The 23,092-nt window shown below is 37.6% G+C and overlaps 1 protein-coding gene across 10 annotated transcripts in view; it reads left to right on the forward strand.

The window, feature by feature from the left end:
• The first annotated feature begins 4,433 nt into the window (after positions 1-4,433).
• Positions 4,434-23,092, forward strand: part of itpr1b (inositol 1,4,5-trisphosphate receptor, type 1b) — a 205,407-nt gene continuing 186,748 nt past the window's right edge. For all 10 annotated transcript variants that reach the window (XM_062046059.1, XM_062046065.1, XM_062046064.1 and 7 more), the window contains exons 1-2: positions 4,434-4,622; positions 10,277-10,391. In XM_062046059.1, coding sequence (XP_061902043.1) covers positions 10,300-10,391 — 92 coding nt within the window. In that variant the 5' untranslated portion in view covers positions 4,434-4,622; positions 10,277-10,299. The remainder of the gene's footprint in view (positions 4,623-10,276; positions 10,392-23,092) is intronic.

Genomic DNA, 23,092 nt, shown 5'->3' on the forward strand with positions numbered 1-23,092 from the left:
GTCGCAAAATCCTACAACATACACTATATTGCCAAAAGTATTCGGCCACCCATCCAAATGATCAGAATCAGGCGTCCTAATCAATAAAAATAAATAAATAAATCACTTGGCCCGGCCACAGGTGTATAAAATCAAGCACTTTAGCATGGAGACTGTTTCTACAAACAATTGTGAAAGAATGGGCCACGCTCAGTGATTTCCAGCGTGGAACTGTCGTAGGATGCCACCTGTGCAACAAGTCCAGTCGTGAAATTTCAGATGGACGAGTCTGGGTTTGGAGGTTGCCAGGAAAACGGTACATTTTGGACTGCATCGGGCCGAGTGCGACATTTGGTGGAGGAGGAATCATGGTGTGGGGTTGTATTAGAGGAGTGGGGCTTGGCCCCTTAGTTCCAGTGAAAGGAACTTTGAATGCTCCAGTATACCAAAACATTTTGGATAGGGATGTCCGATAATGGCTTTTTGCCGATATCCCGATATTGTCCAACTCTTTAATTACCCATACCCATATCAACCGATACCGATATCAACCGATACTGATACATACAGTTGTGGAATTAACACATTATTATGCCTAATTTGGACAACCAGGTATGGTGAAGATAAGGTTCTTTTTTAAAAAATTAATAAAATAAAATAAGATAAATAAATTAAAAACATTTTCTTGAATAAAAAAAGAAAGTAAAACAAGTAATTAATGAAAATGAGTAAAATTAACTGTTAAAGGTTAGTACTATTAGTGGACCAGTAGCACGCACAATCATGTGTGCTTACGGACTGTATCCCTTGCAGACTGTATTGATATATATTGATATATAATGTAGGAACCAGAATATTAATAACAGAAATAAACAACCCTTTTGTGTGAATGAGTGTAAATGGGGGAGGGAGGTTTTTTGGGTTGGTGCACTAATTGTAAGTGTATCTTGTGTTTTTTATGTTGATTTAATAAAATTCTTTTAAAAAAATTAAAAAATGATACCGATAATAAAAAAAACGATACCGATAATTTCCAATATTACATTTTAAAGCATTTATCGGCCGGTATTATCGGACATCTCTAATTTTGGACAATTCCATGCTCCCGACCTTGTGGGAACAGTTTGGAGCGGGCCCCTTCCTCTTCCAACATCCAAAGCAAGTGTCCATAAAGACATGAATGACAGACACTGGTGTGGATGAACTTGACTGGCCTGCACAGAGTCCTGACCTGAACCCGATAGAACACTTTTGGGATGAATTAGAACGGAGACTGAGAGCCAGGCCTTCTCGACCGACATCAGTGTGTGACCTCACCAATGCGCTTTTGGAAGAATGGTCAAAAATTCCTATATAAACACACTCCGCAACCTTGTGGACAGCCTTCCCAGAAGAGTTGAAGCTGTAATAGCTGCAGAAGGTGGACCGACATCATATTGAACCCTATGGGTTAGGAATGGGATGGCACTTCAAGTTCAAATGTGAGTCAATGCAGGTGGACAAATACTTTTGGCAATATAGTGTATCCATCTTGATGGTGCATCAGCAAAGCTAAAGTGACATTATGAGGCGCATAGTCAGAAATATTCAGAACAAGGTGGGATAAAGTAAAAGAAAGCTCCAGAATCCGTGCAAGGAAAATGTCTTTAATTCCCATCATTTTACTGGTTGACACGCACAGCATGACCCCACCTTTGTAAGGCAGAGCATGCTTCTGTTTCTGACATGGTGTACAATAAACAACCGTGCAAAATAAGCTCCTGAACCAAGAGGATTTGATCAACAATCACAAGTTCAGTTATATTGCTCTATTTATTATGATATATTGTATGGGTTATTTGTTTCAGACATGCATAACAAGTTGCAGTAAAGAAAATCGCATTAGTGCAATTTAACTTGTCTGAAAAGAAGTAGGAAGAAGCAGAGTTTACAAAACCCAAAACCAGTGAAGTTGGCACGTTGTGTAATTCGTAAATAAAAACAGAATACAATGATTTGCAAATCCTTTTCATTATATTCAATTGAATAGACTGCAAATACAAGATACTTAATGTTCCAACAGAGAAACTTTTTTTTTTTGCAAATACTCATTAACTTAGAATTTAATGGCAGCAACACGTTGCAAAAATATTTGCATCGGGGCATTTTTACCACTGTATTACATGGCCTTTCCTTTTAACAACATTCAGTAAATGTTTGGGAACTGAGGAGATGAAATTTTGAAGCTTTTCGGCAATTCTTTCCCATTATTGCTTGATGTACAGCTTAAGTTGTTCAACAGTCTGGGGTCTCTGTTGTGGTATATTACGCTTCGTATTGCGCCACACATTTTCAATGGGAGACAGGTCTGGACTACAGGCAGGCCATTCTAGTACCCGCACTCTTTTACTACGAAGCCACACTGTTGTAACACAGGGATTGGCATTGTCTTGCTGAAATAAGCAGGGGCGTCTATGATAACGTTGCTTGGATGGCAACATATGTTGCTCCAAAACCTGTATGTACCTCAATCAATCAATCAATGTTTATTTATATAGCCCTAGTTTCAGTTTATTTGGAACATGCATACGATACAATGTAATTCATCACACATTTCCAGTTGTTTCACTACAGCACGTCCGAAAAGGAGTAGGAAGAAGCAGAACTTATTTAATCCTACCCCTTTTCATACCATAGCAATTTTATCCAATGTCCTTGTTCTCTGTAACAGAACAGTGAACAGATAAATAATAATTGAATAATATACCATAGTAAGCAAACAAATGGCCTAGTGGTTAGAGTGTCCGCCCTGATATCGGTAGGTCGTGAGTTCAAACCCCGGCCGAGTCATACCAAAGACTATAAAAATGCGACCCATTACCTCCGTGCTTGGCACTCAGCAGCAAGGGTTGGAATTGGGAGTTAAATCACCAAAAATGATTCCCGGGCGTGGCCGTCGCTGCTGTTTACTGCTCCCCTCACCTCCCAGGGGGTGATCAAGGGTGAAGGGTCAAATGCAGAGAATAATTTTGCCACACCTAGTGTTAAATATTAAATACATAATTAATCTATGTCTCAATAAAAAAATAAAAAAGAATTGAAGATGTTCATCATAATTCTTGTTCTGTGTACTTTGTGAACACTTGTAGTTTAAACAGTCTCTTAAAGTGAATCATATTGCTGCTTTGTTTGATTTCTCTGCTTAATCCATTCCACAATTTAATCCCACATACTGATATGCCAAAGGTTTTAAGTAGAGATGTCCGACAATATCGGCCTGCCGATATTGTCGGCCGACAAATGCTTTAAAATGTAATATCGGAAATTATCGATATCGTTTTTGTATTATCGGTATCGTTTTTTTTTTTTTTTTTTTTTTTATTAAATCAACATAAAAAACACAAGATACACTTACAATTAGTACACCAACCCAAAAAAACTCCCTCCCCCATCCACACTCATTCACACAAAAGGGTTGTTTCTTTCTGTTATTAATATTCTGGTTCCTACATTATATATCAATATATATATCAATACAGTCTGCAAGGGATACAGTCCGTAAGCACACATGATTGTGCGTGCTGGTGGTCCACTAAAAGTACTAACCTTTAACAGTTAATTTTACTCATTTTCATTAATTACTAGTTTCTATGTAACTGTTTTTATATTGTTTTACTTTCTTTTTTATTCAAGAAAATGTTTTTAATTAATTTATCTCATTTGATTTGATTAATCTTTTAAAAAAAGGACCTTATCTTTACCATACCTGCTTGTCCAAATTAGGCATAATAATGTGTTAATTCCACGACTGTGGTATCGGTATCGGTAATTAAGATTTGGACAATATCAGAATATCGGATATCGGCAAAAAGCCATTATCGGACATCCCTAGTTTTAAGTGTTGTGCGAGCATACACATTTTTTAAATTAGATTTTCCTCTAAGGTTATATTTCTCCTCTTTTGTTGAGAAGAATTGTTGTACATTCTTAGATAGCAGGTTATAGTTTGCTTTATACATAATTTTAGCGGTTTGCAAATGCACCAAATTACCCACATATGCGGTCCTCTCCAAGGTTTCTCATAGTCATTCACATTGACGTCCCACTGGGGTGAGTTTTCCTTGCCCGTATGTGGGCTCTGTACCGAGGATGTCGTTGTGGCTTGTACAGCCCTTTGAGACACTTGTGATTTAGGGCTATATAAATAAACATTGATTGATTGATTGACTGAAATTGTTAAATTTCAATATTTGTGATTTAATAAATAAAGGGTTTGTATCTTCTCTACATCCAACAGTTGTTATCCTAGTATTTGCATTTATTTTATTTAAATACTGTTATAAATCATAGTTTTGTACGCCTATTTCATGTAATTAGGACAACTTCCGGAGACAACGAGTTAGAACTACATTTCCCATGATTCAATGCGTAAATATAAATAACTCCCAAAGGGGGCGGGTCCTCAGTCACATGTGGAGGAGTGGAGGAAGATTGTATTAGAAGGACGCGCTCAGCTGTCAGAGATAACACCACTCAGGCTCCCCCTACCTGGACTCCCACCATGGACTTAACCCAGGATAGAACGCTTGGAATGATCCACTGCTGACCCATTTACCTTCGCTTTCTTTCGCTGGTGTGCTGCCTTAAACTTCCTTTCGGACCAGGTAATGATTTGTCCAGATTGACTTTGTTTGAGCCGCCAGCATCCTCGTATACTAGGAAGTAGCCCACGCACATGTTTCCATGTTTGTATGTGTGTGCGCACGCAGCACTGATTAATTTAATAAAACGGGTTTGAATTGTTGTATTGACTAAAAATTTATCCAAAAATTATCTTCTTTTTTTTTTATAATGTCATGAATGATATGGAGTGGGACGTGTTATTCAAGGTAACGTCAATATAACAATTGACATAGCTCGGTTGGTAGGGTGGCCCTGCCAGCAACTTGAGGGTTCCAGGTTCGATTCCCGCTTCCGCCATCCTATAGTCACTGCCGTTGTGTCCTTGGGCAAGACACTTTACCCACCTGCTCCCAGTGCCACCCACACTGGTTTAAATGTAACTTAGATATTGGGTTTCACTATGTAAAGCGCTTTGAGTCACTAGAGAAAGGCGCTATATAAATATAATTCACTTCACTTCACACTTCACTTCACTTCAATATTGTACACAAGGGGTGTCCAATGTGTGGCCCGGGGGCCATTTGCGGCTCACAGCTCAGGTTTTGCATATTTTCGAAATAAAATACAATCTTTTTTTTTTTTTACACAAAATATACAAAAGTTTGTCTAGCAAACAGGCTTATTATATTGAAAACTTCAGGTCCCCGGAATAATAGTGACTTTCATTTATGGGTTTGCGATATCTTCACTTCAGTTTCAGTTTTTTTGGAACATGCATACGATACAATGTAATTCATCACGTTTCCAGTTGTTTCGTTACAGCTCGTCCGAAAAGGAGTAGGAAGAAACTGAGCTTATTTAATCCTAGCCCTTTTCATACCATAGCAATTTTATACGATTTCCTTGTTCTCTGTAACATAACAGTGAACACATAAATAATAAACAAATATAATACCATAGTAAGTAAACAAATATTAAATACATACCGTATTTTTCGGAGTATAAATCGCTCCGGAGTATAAGTTGCACCGGCTGAAAATGCATAATAAAGAAGGAAAAAAACATATAAGTCGCACTGGAGTATAAGTCGCATTTTTTGGGGAAATTTATTTGATAAAACCCAACACCAAGAATAGACATTTGAAAGGCAATTTAAAATAAATAAAGAATAGTGAACAACAGGCTGAATAAGTGTACGTTATATGAGGCATAAATAACCAACTGAGAACGTGCCTGGTATGTTAACGTAACATGTTATGTTAAGAGTCATTCAAATAACTATAACATATAGAACATGCTATACGTTTACCCATACTTGCCAACCTTGAGACCTCCAATATCGGGAGGTGGGGGGTAGGGGGGGGCGTGGTTATTTACCGCTAGAATTCACCAACTCGAGTATTTCATATATATTTCATATATATATATATATATATATATATATATGTATATGTATATGTATATATATATATATATGTATGTATATATATGTATACATATATATATATATATGTATACATATATATATATATATATATATATGTATATGTATACATATATGTATATATATATATGTATACATATATGTATATATATATATGTATATATGTGTATATATATATGTATATATATGTATATATATATATATATATATATATGTGTATATATATATATGTATGTATGTATGTATGTATGTATGTATGTATGTATGTATGAAATACTTGACTTTCAGTGAATTCTAGCTATATATATTTATTTTATTTACATAAAAGAAATACTTGAATTATCTATCCATTAGATGGCAGTATTGTCCTGTTTAACTTCTCTGTTCATTACTGAGAAATAATTTCGGCCACCGTGTTCAATGGAGAAGTCTGTTCTACATATTTACAGGCAACATACACCTTCCCCTTCGAACTGTCCTGGATGAACTGAAATTCTTGTTTCCATTCGTTTTGGAACTTGCAAGCGTATTTATATTGTGGTAGTTTTAGCGCTCAGTCTCAGGTCCGCATTGAGCTGGAGGGGGCGTGGCCTCCAGCTTCGGCTGAATACCGGGAGTTTGTCGGGAGAAAATCTCTGCCGGGAGGTTGTCGGGAGAGGCGCTGAATAACGGGATTCTCCCGCTAAAAACGGGAGGGTTGCCAAGTATGCGTTTACCAAACAATCTGTCACTCCTAATCACTAAATCCTATGAAATCTTACCGTCTAGTTTCTTACGTGAATGAGCTAAATAATATTATTTGATATTTTACGGTAATGTGTTAATTTTACACATAAGTCGCTACTGAGTATAAGTCGCACCCCCGGCCAAACTATGAAAAAACTGCGACTTATAGTCCGAAAAATACGGTAAATAATCTTTGTCTCAATAAAATAAAAAACAAAACAAAGCTTGGCTGGCAATCTCATCCAATACAAGAGTTGTATACTGTAAAACAAGCATGGGCAATTATTTTGACTCGGGGGGGAGGGGGGCCAAATTTTGAGAAAAAAAAGTGTCTGGGGGCCGGTATATCTATTTTTAGGAACACTAATACAAAAACTCACAATAATGTCTGATTGAATGCTAAAACGTTATGACAGACCGCCTGAAAAAACTGAATGAGACACCCAGAATGTACGTGGAAATAAAGAATGTGGGATTTACGATATTAACTATGAACGATAAAACACTGAATATTGACAACATATGAACATCACACCCCCTCTCGATCGACATATTTTACAATCAAGCGAAACACAACAAAAATGCAACAAACACCGTAAAATATTAATGCAAAGGGTAAAAAAACCAAACACCTACAATCTGATATACTGTATCTGATACATCACTAAGCTTTAGAACTTTGTTGTAAAAAATCTCCTTCCGCGTCTGTCCCTGACACCCGCACTTCAGGCCGGCCGCTCTGGAAACACTCTGTGGAAACGCTCCCCACCCACACTGCTTGGTGCCTCGTCTGAGCTGCTGTGACTTAGATTACCATAGTAACTAATTAGACTACCATAGTAACTAGTATATCATGCAAAAGCGCAGATTCCAACCATTGAAATACTTTGTATAGTTCAAGACTTACGGCCATTTGAAAGCATCACCGCACATCATAACGACGGCTACAGTTTCCATCTTAAAGATCTAAAAAAATTATTTGGGAATGTCCGGCGAGCCAGATTGAAAAGCTTAACGGGCCACATGCGACCCCCGGCCCTTAATTTGCCCAGGTCTGCTGTAAAATAATATACTTTTACCATGGAGTGGCACACACACAAAAAGTGTGATCTAGATTCACACTAAAAAGCGATATGATTTGTAAATATTGATAATTTTAATTACAATCAAATGCTGCCATTTTACTAGGAATTTGACTCTTTCACAATGCAACTCAATTCTGATTCTGGGTTGACGATTTGATTCAAAATAGATTTTTTTTCTTGGAGAAATTCTATCTCGAACTGATTTTCGAAAGATATTTGGTATTAAAATGATTGAACATATTAAAATCAAGTTACATGTTACGAAAGTTCCTCTAGGCCAGTGTTTTTCAACCACTGTGCCACTAGTGTGCGGTGAGATACAGTCTGGTGTGCCGTGGGAGATTATCTAATTTCACCTATTTGGGTTAAAAATATTTTTTGCAAAACAGTAATTATAGTCTGCAAATGATGTGTTGTTGTTGAGTGTCGGTGCTGTCCAGAGCTCGGCAGAGTAACCATGTAATAGTCTTCCATATCAGTAGGTGGCAGCCGGTAGCTAATTGCTTTGTAGATGTCGGGAACAGCGGGAGGCAGCGTGTAGGTAAAAAGGTGTCTAATGCTTAAACCAAGAATAAACAAAAGGTAAGTGCCCCTAAGAAAAGGCATTGACGCTTAGGGAAGGCTATGCAGAACGAAACTAAAACTGAACTGGCTACTAAGTAAACAAAAACAGAATGCTGGAGAACAGCAAAGACTTACTGTGGAGCAAAGACGGCGTTCACAATGTACATCCGAACATGACATGACAATCAACAATGTACCCACAAAGAAGGATAAAAACAACTGAAATATTCTTGATTGCTGAAACAAAGTAGATGTGGGAAATATCGCTCAAAGAAAGACATGAAACTGCTACAGGAAAATACCAAAAAAAGAAAAAAGCCACCAAAATCGAAGCGCAAGACAAGAACTAAAACACTACACGCAGGAAAACAGCAAAAAACTCCAAATAAGTCAAGGCGTGATTTAACAGGTGGTGACAGTACACCTACTTTGAGACAAGAGCTGTAGTGATGCATTGTTGGTTATGGTTTAAAGTCGTATCCAACAATTGCGACAACGACTTTTTACTGTCAACTGAGTTTCGTTTTTGAATGATTTCTGCTGGTGGTATGCCTCCGGATTTTTTCAACGCAAAAAATGTGCCTTGGCTCACAAAAGGTTGAAAAACACTGCTCTAGGCTGCTGACGTACAGTGCACGTGTAAGCGCATAGATGGCCTTAAATAACGTATTAAAAATTGAGTCATAAAAAAAAAAAATCTTGAAAATAAAGCCTTAGTTCAGAATCATAATGAATAAAAATTTGGGTGTCAATCGATTTTTTTTTTTCCAGCACCCTTTCATTTTACACAAAGACACATGCGGCGCTGTCGTTAGCATGATGGCCAGGACGAGTTGACCCTGCAGCCCTGGTCGTGGAGTCACGCTGGCTGTAGCTCGTGGGCAAAGCATTAATCATATTGATTTAATATAACTATTTGACTTGTGCATGAATGCACTACTAGGGTGTGAGCCAGTCTGCCCTTTTTTGACATGATTGTATATTTTGTATTTATATTTAAGTCCACATTTAAAACGTATACTCCTTTCGGGAAGAACAGTAGAAAGGCCATTAGGCGTTTCTTAAAAGCAACAAGACAGTGAAGGGTCTAATAGTAAGGATAATTATAATAACAAATATGTGATTCCGATAAAATGAAAGCACATGGTCCTGAACATTGTGTGCACACTGTGCGTGGGCAAAAAATGATCCTGATTCACATTTTTTTTTAAATAATTTTGCAGCCCTACTTTACAAAGACGATGATGCTAAATTTTAAATCAGAAAGGTCTAAATTTATCAATAAGGTTTGACACTGAATCATTGTGAGAGCCAGTCTGAAACTGAGACATAAGTTAAAAAAATGGAGGTTATTATATTTATTATTGTTATTGTAACGGCTTAAACACAAAACAAATGGCTAGTAGTAAAGATGTTGTCTTATTAGTTTTATAACCTACTTTAACAATCTTTAATGTGCATTACTTAGACTTAGACTTCCTTTTTATTGTCATTCAAATTTAAACTTTACAGTACAGATAAGAACAACATTTTGTTGCATTGGTAGTGCAAGATAAAAAAGCAATAAGGTGCATATACAAATAAATAGATTACTGTACAGATAAATATATTGCACTTTTTCATATGCATCCACGTTTATGGATGTATGTTATATTGTCTTTTTATTCCAGCGAGTTAATCCATTTTGGGGGGAATTGAGGGGATAATTATGATGCATTCAAGAATTAATGTTTCATGCAAAAATTATAAGCTCACAGTGTGAGTGTCGATGAATATCATTTATTCCATAGCTTCTGCTCATGTCTTGCCAAATACATGTTTTCCTCCCCTAAATGTAACATGATTTTTATTGTCTACTTCTGGTGCTCATTTGCAGGAGCTGTCAAGCAAGGAAGAGCCATGTCGGATAAAATGTCAAGTTTCCTCCATATTGGGGACGTTTGTTCCCTCTATGCGGAGGGCTCCACCAATGGATTTATCAGCACTTTAGGGTAAGTCCACAGTCAGACTGGGCCAAAAGTACTTTATGGCTGAATAGCACATTTCTATAGTTGTGAGAATTTAAGGAAAAACATTTATTTTCAATGTTAAAAAAAATATATATTAAATGTAATATAATATTGTATATAATATTGTAAAGAAAAATGTACCGTATTTTTTGGACAATAAGGCACACTTAAAATCCTTTCATTTTCTGAAAAATTGACAGTGCGCCTTATAACCCGGTGCGCCTAATGTACGGAATAATTCTGGTTGTGCTTACCGACCTCGAAGCAATTTAATTTGGTACACGGTGTAATGATAAGTGTGACCAGTAGATGGTTGTCACACTTAAGAGATACGTGTAGACTGCAATATGACACCAGTAAACAACACCAAAACTTTAAATGTTCCATTGAAAATAAAGAACATTACATCAAAAATCTTTCAAAATGTTTTAGTATAACTTTGAAGCCGCACTGCTTGATGGATTGTCGGCCCATTACGGCTACCATAGTCAGAGATACAAGTATTACTATGGTGTGTGTATAAGGACCGCAAAATGGCACCCATTAGCAGACACATTATCTGGTGTTTTGTTTCACCATGTTATGCAAAACCAACTTTTCTTACCTTCTGGTACCTACTGATCTGTTTTTGAAGTCCTGAAAATTTGCGCACGTCCGCCACTGTAGTCTGTGCCGATACCGTAGTCAATTAGCTTCTTCTTTTTCTCTATCTTCTTGTTATGGGGCATTCACCCTCTGCTGTTGCCATTTCTAATATAAATTAGCGTAAAGTTCTAACTTATATCTCGCTGTGGAAGCGCTAAAAACTACCAGTGTAGTGGGTTTCCATAATTCACCTAACGAACTTCAGTTATTAGAGAGTTCCGCTCGGACGGTTTTTCACGGGACACATTTCTGGCGTTGTTGCTGCACTAGTGAGCCACGGATGAGGAGATGCTGCTCCGTTGTTGATTTAAGTAAAGTCTGAATGTCATCAAAACAGATCTTTTGACACTTCAACTCCCGTCCTTGCACGCTACACCGCTACAACAAAGATGACGGGGAGAAGACGCTGTCGATGGTGAGGCACGTAAATAAGACTGCCCACAAAACGGCGCATCCTGAAGCTTGAAGATGATCTGTAAAACATAATCCATGCAACATTTTGACCAAAGAACCACCATTACATGTTATGTAGACCACAAGGAAGTGTTTTAAAAATCATAATATGACCCCTTTAATGCGCCTTTTGTATGGAAAAAAACCCAATAGACCCGCTAATCGGCAGTGCGCTTTATAATCCGGTGTGCCCTATGGTCCAGAAAATACGGTATATGATATTCTTTTATAGTATAATAATATTATATAAAAATAATAATTTCCCTGATTCCGCAGCAGAGGAATTGAGCATTTTGGGAAAATGTTCTATAATTTCCAACTGTCTATGAGGCCTTGAATGTGTCCTGACTGGTGATTGGACGAGTGCCAGGAAAGCAAAGCAAAAGAGAGAGGAAGCCTGTGTTTTTGTGTGCGTTTCGTGAAAGAGACCTCAACTTCTTGTGTTCAACCCCTGCGGTAGTAAGCTATCCATGAGGAAATCTCAGGACAAAATAGCGAGGTTAATTCTGCATGAATAGATTATTTTTCTCGTAAAATTAAGAAAATGTTACAACTTTTAGATTTATGGATAATGGGTTTCACTATGTAAAGCACTTTGAATCACTAGAGCAGGGGTCCCCAAAATTTTAGGAGACACCGTGAGTAGCAAGCGGTACAAAGTAGAGAAAAAAAAAAAAATATATATATATATATATATATATATATATATATATATATATATATATATATATATATATATATATATATATATATATATATATATGTATATGTATATATATATATATATATATATATATATATATATATATATATATATATATATATATATGTATATGTATATGTATATATATATATATATATTTTTTTTTATACTTGGGCCTTCCTGTGGGTCTGATTTTGGACGCTGGCGGGCCAGACCCCTGCACTAGAGAAAGCGCTATATAAATATAATTCACTTCACTTCACTTATCAGTGGTGGGCCATCAGGGCATGCAAGGCCGTCTCTGCTGGCCTAACATAAATCTTGATCATAAATTAATACAAGTTAATTTCATTTTTAATTTACTTTCCCTAAATATAAAGTATTCTATATATTCTCTTTAGGTCTTATTAGGCTCCGGTGTTGCTGTTTTTACGTTAGAGCTTCAATCCAATCAGAATTAAGATAGCTTGTTTTGCCAGCGCTGTATGTAATCTGCCCGAGGCCTTCTGAATCAATAATGCGGCGGTCTGTGTAATGCCGGCGAACGCAGCACATACAGTTAATAGACTGTTGCAATAGCCGATCAGATCATTGATTAATAGTAGGCCTCCTAGGTTGCCTCACGTTGAACTGTTGAATGTGACATATACTGCACGCTTCCTGTGTCTGGCTATTGATTGATTGATTTGAGACTTTTATTAGTAGATTGCACAGTACAGTACATATTCCGTACAATTGACCACTAAATGGTAACACTCGAATACGTTTTTCAACTTGTTTAAGTCGGGGTCCACGTTAATCAATTCATGATACTCACTTTTGACGCACCAGTGAGTTTCCAATCATGAGTTGTAAGTTGGCAGAGCAGGAACTGCTACTGTATGCAACTCAACCGAGGCTTACAGCTTATTAAGAGTTCTGCAAATTGTGAGTTTCCATATAGTATTTCCCCAGCCGTAGTCATGTGGTGACATAAATGATGGTAGTATGAGAGGTATTTATTAAAGTCGGAGAAAGTAGGAGATCACTTAAGGGCTAGGTGTGAAATGCACGCCCCGCCACTGGGACCTATTGTGCAAAACCAACTTTTCTTACCGATTGGTAGGCCTACGTGTTTTTGTGTATTTGGGGTCAGCATAAGTCCCGAAAATTTGAAATCAAACCATGGAGGCATGGTGGAGATATTTATAAAACAATCTTCTTCTACTTCCTCCAAACGAGCCGTTTGGAATTTGACATATTTTTGACGTTTCTCCCAGTTGTGACGTCAGCGGATATCTCCATATATGGTAGAAATGTATCCGAAGATCTTTGCACGAGACTGCCATTGTAGTCCGATGCCTGTAGTCAATAAGATACTTATTTTTTTCTATTCTCTTGTTGTGGGGCAGACTGGCTCGTACATGTACATGCCATTTCTAATATACCCTATTTTTCGGACTATAAATCGCAGTTTTTTTCATAGTTTGGCCGGGGGTGCGACTTATGTGTGAAATTATTAACACATTACCGTAAAATATCAAATAATATTATTTAGCTCATTCACGTAAGAGACTAGACGTATAAGATTTCATGGGATTTAGCGATTAGGAGTGACAGATTGTTTGGTAAACGTACAGCATGTTCTATATGTTATAGTTATTTGAATGACTCTTACCATAATATGTTACGTTAACATACCAGGCACGTTCTCAGTTGGTTATTTATGCGTCATATAACATACACTTATTCAGCCTGTTGTTCACTGTTCTTTATTTATTATAAATTGCCTTTCAAATGTCTGTTCTTGGTTTCGGGTTTTATCAAATAAATTTCCCCAAAAAATGCGACTTATACTCCAGTGCAACTTATATATGTTTTTTTCCTTCTTTATTATGCATTTTCGGCCGGTGCGACTTATACTCCGAAAAATACGGTAGTTCTAACTTACTGTATATACAGTACAGGCCAAAAGTTTGGACACACCTTCTCATTTCAATGCATTTTCTTCATTTTTATGACTATTTACATTGTAGCTTGTCACTGAAGGGACCGAAACTATGACACCTGTGAAGTGAAAACCCTTTCAGGTGACTACCTCTTGAAGCTCATCGAGAGAATGCCAAGAGTGTGCAAAACAGTAATCAGAGCATATAAAGTACAGGCAAAAATTTTGGACACACCTTCTCATTCACAACACAACTGATGGTACCAACCCCATTAATAAAGCAAGAAATTCCACTAATCAACCCTGATAAGGCACACCTGTGAAGTGAAAACCATTTCAAGTGACTACCTCAAGAGAATGCTAAGAGTGTGCAAAGCAGTAATCAGAGCAAAGGGTGGCTATTTTGAAGAAACTAGAATATAAAACATGTTTTCAGTTATTTCACCTTTTTTTGTTAAGTACATAACTCCACATGTGTTCATTCATAATTTTGATGCCTTCAGTGAAATAGTCATGAAAATAAAGAAAATGCATTTAATGAGGTGTGTCCAAACTTTTGGCTTGTACTGTATGTCAATAGACTCGATATGGAAGCGCTAAAACTACTACATAGCTGTCAAAGTGGAACCACGTAAATAAGACTGCCCACAAAACGGTGCATCCTGAAGAAACGGTCACAAAGGGGCTTGAAGATGGTCTTTAAAACAAAATCCATGTAAAATTTTGAGCAAAAAGAACACAATTACATGTTATGTGGACAACAAGGAAGTGTTTTAAATGAATATAAAATCATAACATGACCCCTTTTCAATTAATTTATTCTCACAAATTCTTGTGTAAATATGTATACCTACTGTAAATATCGGTTGTAAAGGTCGGGAAATGATGGGTTCTTGGTTAAAATTTACACTAGTGCATTCCTAATTTTTTATGTTTTCCACAGTAATTTAAAGGCCTACTGAAATGAATTTTTTTTATTTAAACGGGGATAGCAGATCCATTCTATGTGTCATACTTGATCATTTCGCGATATTGCCATATTTTTGCTGAAAGTATTTAGTATAGAACAACGACGATAAAGTTCGCAACTTTTGGTCTCTGATAAAAAAAAGCCTTGCCCCTACCGGAAGTAGCGTGACGACACCGGAGGAAGGACTGCTCAAATTTTCCTATTGTTTACACCAGCAGCGAGAGAGATTCGGACCGAGAAAGCGACGATTACCCCATTAATTAGAGCGAGGATGAAAGATTTGTGGATGAGGAAAGTGAAGGACTAGCGTGCAGTACAGAACTTATCTTTTTTCGCTCTGACCGTAACTTAGGTACCAGCTGGCTCATTGGATTCCACACTCTCTCCTTTTTCTATTGTGGATCACAGATTTGTATTTTAAACCACCTTGGATACTATATCCTCTTGAAAATGAGAGTCGAGAAGGCGAAATGGACATTCACAGTGACTTTTATCTCCACGACAATACATCGGCGAAGCTCTTTAGCTACTGAGCTAACGTGATAACATCGGGCTTTACTGCATATAGAAACAAAAAAATAAGTCCCTGACTGGAAGGATAGCCAGAAGTTTAACAATACTACCAAACTCTGGACATGTAAATACACGGTTAATGCTTTCCAGCTTGGCGAAGCTTAGCAATGCTGTTGCGCCATTGAAGCTAACTTAGCTACGGAACCTCGACAGAGCTATGCTAAAAACATTAGCTCTGCACCTACGCCAGCTCTCATCTGCTCATCACGACCCGTGCTCACCTGCGTTCCAGCGATCGACGGTACGACGAAGGACTTCACCCGATCACCAATGTGGTTGGCGGCCCGGAGACGGAGTAAGTCAAGGTGAGGTTGTTCGGCTAGCGCGTCTGCTATCCTCAAAGTCCTCCTGGTTGTGTTGCTGTAGTCCGTCACTAATACACCGATCCCACCTACAACTTTCTTCTTTGCAGTCTCCATTGTTCATTAAACAAATTGCAAAAGATTCACTAACACAGATGTCCAGAATACTGTGGAATTTTGAGATGAAAACAGAGCTTTTTGTATTGTATTCTATGGGCTCCGAATACTTCCGCTTCAACCATTGACGTCACGCGCAAACGTCATCATATCGAAACGTTTTCAGCCGGAAGTTTGCCGTGAAATTGAAAATTTAACTTTATAAATTAACCCGGCCGTATTGACATGTGTTGCAATGTTAAGATTTCATCATTGATATATAAACTATCAGACTGCGTGGTCGGTAGTAGTGGGTTTCAGTAGGCCTTTAAATACATATCCTCCACATTTCAAAATAACTCATTTTAAAACACTAATTATAGTACCATATACCAAATCGTGATCTTTTTGCCAAAGGTTGTCATACGGTCAGAAACTCATATGAGGTGAGCAAAGAGGCAGCTGTATAATAGGATGAGTAACTATGACTTTTATTACATATACTTGCACAAAAGTATTTAATCTATATTGTAAAATTATTAATTTGCAAAGTGTACAAACTTGCTACTAGAACTTCAGTAACCAATCTAACAGCTGACAGACTTGCATATAAAATATTGTTTCGGATAAACCGGAAGGACGTACATACAATACACCGTATATTTTCACTGCCATCATTCTCATCAACATTGTGTTGGAGGTTTTATGCTTGTGAAGTAACTTGGTCACCACTGCACCCTTACTCTGGGGGCCAACTCTGTTGTGTCTGCAGTCACAGCACATGCTTAATATGTCTTCTTCCGTGGTAAACTTACACAATGCTACATCTGGATGGTGTGTGTGTGTGTGTGTGTGTGTACTAAAGTGCATTACGTAGTGTTGACAGTGATATTTCCTGATTCAAATGAGTTGACCGATAACTTTTAAAAAATGCTCAAGTTTTGTTTATTTTCTGCGTGGACAACGTATTAGTTGTGTTGAGCTATTAAATTGTTCTTGTTTTGTGGCTTGTCTTACTTTTTACTGCAAACTGCTTTTAGCTTGTAAATGTGTCAAATAAATGTCATTTATATTGGGTGTTGAAAAGCCTTGAGTGCAACCTGTGTATATTTTGGTTACAGTCCATATGAAGAAAACATAGGCAACGGTTTTAAGTACAATTTGAACATTCTTTACTCTCAGCTTGTGAATATATATTACAAAAAACACAATAAATGCAGAATGCACAAAATGCAAATGTGACGTTGTGCATGATGAGGGTCCCTCCTTCTAGGAGCATTTAGAGACATTCAAATTTAGGGGTTTCATTGTATACTTGCTATTAAAGTATGACACTTTATTAGATATTTCTAAAGAGAATACACTACTATAAGTCAGGTACCAGCAAGGTGAAGGAAGTATACTCTTTCTGGCTGGTACCATTAAGGATAAACGAGATTTACCTTTTTGGACTGAAAATAAACTCCCAAAATTATTGGAGGTTCTTGGAAAATACACTCATCAAGCATGGGTAGAGGAAAACGTATGCAGCATTCAGGAAGCCAGCAAAGCCTCATGACTAAAATGACATACAGTACATTTAGGGGTTGGTATCGTCACATTTTAATCCTTACGGTACCTGAAATTCAATACCTGTCTAAATGGTACCAATGTTCCGTACTTTTGTGTGTGTGTTCAAATGAGTTGATAAATGTCACTTGTTTAAAAAAATAATTAACACTCATTAACATTAAAGGCCTACTGAAATGAAATGTTTTTATTTAAATGGGGATAGCAGATCCATTCTATGTGTCATACTTGATCATTTCGCGATATTGCTATATTTTTGCTGAAAGGATTTAGTAGAGAACAACGACGATAAAGTTCGCAACTTTTGGTCGCTGATAAAAACAGCCTTGCCCCTACCGGAAGTAGCGTGACGTCACAAGCTGGAAAGCTGCTCACATTTCCCTATTGTTTACACCAGCAGCGAGAGAGATTCGGACAGAGAAAGCGACGATTACCCCATTAATTTGAGCGAGGATGAAAGATTTTTGGATGAGGAAAGTGAGAGTGAAGGACTATAGTGCAGTGCAGGACGTATCTTTTTTCGCTCTGACCGTAATTTAGGTACAAGGGTTCATTGGATTCCACACTTTCTCCTTTTTCTATTGTGGATCACAGATTTGTATGTTAAACCACCTCGGATACTATATCCTCTTGAAAATGAGAGTCGAGAACGCGAAATGGACATTCACAGTGACTTTTATCTCCACGACAATACATCGGCAAAACACTTTAGCTACAGAGCTAACGTGATAGCATCGGGCTCAAATGCAGATATAAACAAAAGAAATAAACCCCTGACTGGAAGGATAGACAGAAAATCAACAATACTATTAAACCCTGGACATGTAAATACACTGTTAATGCTTTCCAGCTTGGCGAAGATTAACAATGCTGTTGCTAACGACGCCATTGAAGCTAACTTAGCAACCGGACCTCACAGAGCTATGATAAAAACATTAGCGCTCCACCTACGCCAGCCAGCCCTCATCTGCTCATCAACACCCGTGCTCACCTGCGTTCCAGCGATCGGCGGCTAGCGTCGGCTAGCGCGTCTGCTATCCAAGTCAAAGTCCTCCTGGTTGTGTTGCTGCAGCCAGCCGCTAATACACCGATCCCACCTACAACTTTGTTCTTTGCAGTCTTCATTGTTCTTCAAACAAATTGCAAAAGATTCACCAACACAGATGTACAGAATACTGTGAAATTTTGAGATGAAAACAGAGCTTTTTTGTATTGGATTCAAAGGTGTACCAATACTTCCGTTTAACTAGTGACGTCACTCGCATACGTCATCATACAAAGACGTTTTCAACCGGAAGTTTAGCGGGAAATTTAAAATTGCACTTTATAAGTTAACTCGGCCGTATTGGCATGTGTTGCAATGTTAAGATTTCATCATTGATATAAACTATCAGACTGCGTGGTCGGTAGTAGTGGGTTTCAGTAGACCTTTAACATTGAGCTGAGCTGTCAAGCTGTTACCTTGTTTTCTTACACTCCTGTGTGTCATTTGAAAGTACTGTACTGTATGTAGACTTTGCATGCAGTTGCAATTCCAAGATGTTAGATGACACTACAGTGTGTTTCCAGGTTGAATGTGCTATTGTTTTCTTTTGTTGAGCCCCACAAAGTACTTATACTGTAAGTATTGTACAGTTAATTGTAAAGTGCATCATTGGAGTTTTTATTATCTATTTGGCGTTGTTGATTTTGCCATGGAAAATTGATAACAGTAATCGGTAGCATGTCTATGGCTTTATTGTACTTTTCGAGCGCCTTCTTTTTGCGCAGTTGGCACAGAAAATTCTAGCATTATCTAGAGGAAGTCCAGCTGAGTTCTCTCTGAGTGCTTAACTGCTTGTTTCCTGGCCAAGTGCTTGAGCCGGTGCAGAGTCTGCAACCTGACGTGACGTCACATGCAACAAAGGTATCGAAATATGGCACCGTATGATTTTATGTGAATTGGTACCCAGTAGTACCGAAAGACTTCGATCAGTACCTAATGAAAGTACAAAATTCGGTACCCGTCCCTGCATACACTATTGGTAGTAGAGCTGGGCGATATATCGAATGTACTCGATATATCGCGGGTTTGTCTCTGTGCGATATAGAAAATGACTATTGTGATATTCGAGTATACGTTCTCACGCAGTTGCTTTTAGCTGCGGGCATTACACTACAGGCTTTTCTCACTCTTTCTTGTCTCTCCTTCTCACAGAGACGTAAAACAAGCGCACCTTCTTACATACGTCACATACTGTCGCGTGTGCAACGTCAGACACTCTCGCCGAGCAGAGAGGTAGCGGCATGGTAATGTTAGCTGTGATGCTAGTGGTAATACGAGAGAAAGAAAGTGCAAATCTGGTAACAAATGAAGGAAGAATTAATTCTAGGGATGTCCGATAATGGCTTTTTTGCCGAAATCCGATATTCCGATATTGTCCAACTCTTAAATACCGATACCGATATCAACCGATACCGATACACCTGTATACAGTCGTGGAATTAACACATTATTATGCCTAATTTGGACAACCAGGTATGGTGAAGATAAGGTCCTTTTTAAAAAAAATTAATAAAATAAAATAAGATAAATAAATTCAAAACATTTTCTTGAATAAAAAAGAAAGTAAAACAATATAAAAACAGTTACATAGAAACTAGTAATTAATGAAAATGAGTAAAATTAACTGTTAAAAGTTAGTACTATTAGTGGACCAGCAGCACGCACAATCATGTGTGCTTACGGACTGTATCCCTTGCAGACTGTATTGATATATATTGATATATAATGTAGGACAAAAAATATTAATAACAGAAAGAAACAACCCTTTTGTCTGAATGAGTGTAAATGGGGAAGGGGTTTTTTTTGGGTTGGTGCACTAATTGTAAGTGTATTTTGTGTTTTTTATGTTGATTTAATTTAAAAAAACAAAACAAACATCCATAGGAACCTACCACATAGCGAAGGACATACACTATTTGATTTCCTATTATGCAGCTCATTTTTATTTGACAGTTATTGAAATATCTTTTGAGACATCATGCACAAAAGTGCACTTTATTTGTTTTAAAACATTGTAGTGGCGTTCTGTACAAAAAGTGCACTTTAATTTAGTGTTGTTTTGATATGTCATCTTAGTGACACCATGCACAAAAGTGCACTCATAGCTTGTTTTAAAATGTCTCTGACAATCTTGCACTTTCTGTTTTGAAATGACATGAATGTTTGTGCCACTGCTTAATAACTGTTTAATAAATACAGTTGTGGTAAATTGACTTAGTTGTGGTTTCCCTCTCCGCATGAAAGTTTAAAATGAGCATATATTAATGCAGTATGAACAAGAATGTTTTAATGTAGACACATAGAATCATCATACTGCTGTGATTATATGCATCAAGTGTTCATTCAAGGCTAAGGCAAAATATCGAGATATATATCGTGTATCGTGACATGGCCTAAAAATATTGAGATATTAATAAAAGGCCATATCGCCCAGCCCTAATTGGTAGTGTATTGGTTCACATTACTGCCTTTTGTTCTGTAGGTGCTGGCTCTGTTTCCATGTCAAGTGCTTTTTACAACGGTGATCTTAGTCACTCGCTCTGCCATGAACTTGAGCAAGGAATAGAAACTGTACTGACACTAGACATTACCAAAAATCGATGCATGGAAATGGTAGGCATGTCATGTGTGTCATACACGTTATGATTTACTTTTGTTTAGGGCTCCACTTAGCGATTATTTTAGTAATAGAGTAATTTATCAGTTTGTTTTATTAATTGGATTAAGCACACTTTTTTGGCTCAATGAAAAAAATAAGATTTTTCTAATTGCCATACCATTTATTCTTTTTTTCCTCATAATTCCACATCATTGACCTTTAAATTGCACTTTTACCATGTGTACATTAATATAAAAAAAACGTACAAAAAAAAAACAACTGTTCACCGCCACACAGATCACGGCACCCACACACCACAGCTCTCATATTTTCCGGACCATGAGGCGCACCTGTAAAGCATATTAAGGGGTCATGTTCTGATTTTTTTTTTCTTCTACATTTGCAACATTCCCTTGTGGTCTACATAACATGTAATGCTGGTTCTTTGGTCAAAATGTTGCATACGTTATGTTTTACAGACCATATTCAAGCCGCTTTCTGAGCGTCTCTTCAGGATTACTTGGCTCCACTTTGACAGTGTCTTCTCCTCGTCATCTTTTCTTGTAGTTATTTGCGCTTACATCGCGAGTCTACTGACCAATATAAGTTAGAACTGTATGCTACTTTATGAGGACTGGCAACAGGGGAGGATGAGTGCCCCACAACACAGGATAGAGAAAAATAAGGCGCTTATTGACTACGGCGCGACTACAATGGTGCACACGTGCCAATTTTAGGGATTTATGCCAATTCCAAATACCCAACAGCAGGTACCAATAGGAAAGAAAAGTTGGTTTTGCATAATAAACAAAAACACCAGGTAATGTGTCCTAATAAGTGCCATTTTGGGGTCCTTCTACACACACCATAATAATACCCATATGTTTAAGCACAGTACATTTGACTACGATCGCCGTAATGCTCCAAAAATCCATCAAGCGGTGCGTCTTTGTAGCTTACCAAAGTCGTACTAAAACACTTTGACAGATTTTTTAACGCTGTGGTGTAATTTTCTAGAACAGGGATGTCAAATATGAACAAGTTTAATCCGGCCCGCAGGATGAGTTTGCTATGTATAAAAATGAGCCAACATTTTTGAATGAAAGAAACTGCTTTTCTAAATGTGTCCACTAGATCCGTGTTTTTCAACCTTTTTTGAGCGAAGGCACATTTTTTGCGGTGAAAAAATCCAGAGGCACACCACCAGCAGAAATCATTAAAAAACGAAACTCGGTTGACAGTAAAAAGTCGTTGTCGCAATTGTTGGATATGACTTTAAACCATAACCAAGCATGCATCCTCTTGTCTCAAAGTAGGTGTACTGTCACGACCTGTCACATCACGCCGTGACTTATTTGGAGTTTTTTGCTGTTTTCCTGTGTGTAGTGTTTTAGTTCTTGTCTTGCGCTCCTATTTTGTTGGCATTTTCTCTTTTTTTGGTATTTTCCTGTAGCAGTTTCATGTCTTTCTTTTGAGCGATATTTCCCGCATCTACTTTGTTTTAGCAATCAAGAATATTTCAGTTGTTTTTATCCTTCTTTGTGGGGACATTGTTGATTGTCATGTCATGTTCGGATGTACATTGTGGACGCCGTCTTGGCTCCACATTAAGTCTTTGCTGTCGTCCAGCATTCTGTTTTTGTTTACTTTGTAGCCAGTTCAGTTTTAGTTTCGTTCTGCATAGCCTTCCCTAAGCTTCAATGCCTTTTCTTAGGGGCACTCACTAGGGATGTCCGATAATATCGGCAGGCCGATATTATCGGCCGATAAATGCGTTAAAATGTAATATCGGAAATTATCG

Source organism: Entelurus aequoreus, linkage group LG01 (genome assembly GCF_033978785.1).
Source record: "Entelurus aequoreus isolate RoL-2023_Sb linkage group LG01, RoL_Eaeq_v1.1, whole genome shotgun sequence".
Taxonomy (NCBI): domain Eukaryota; kingdom Metazoa; phylum Chordata; class Actinopteri; order Syngnathiformes; family Syngnathidae; genus Entelurus; species Entelurus aequoreus.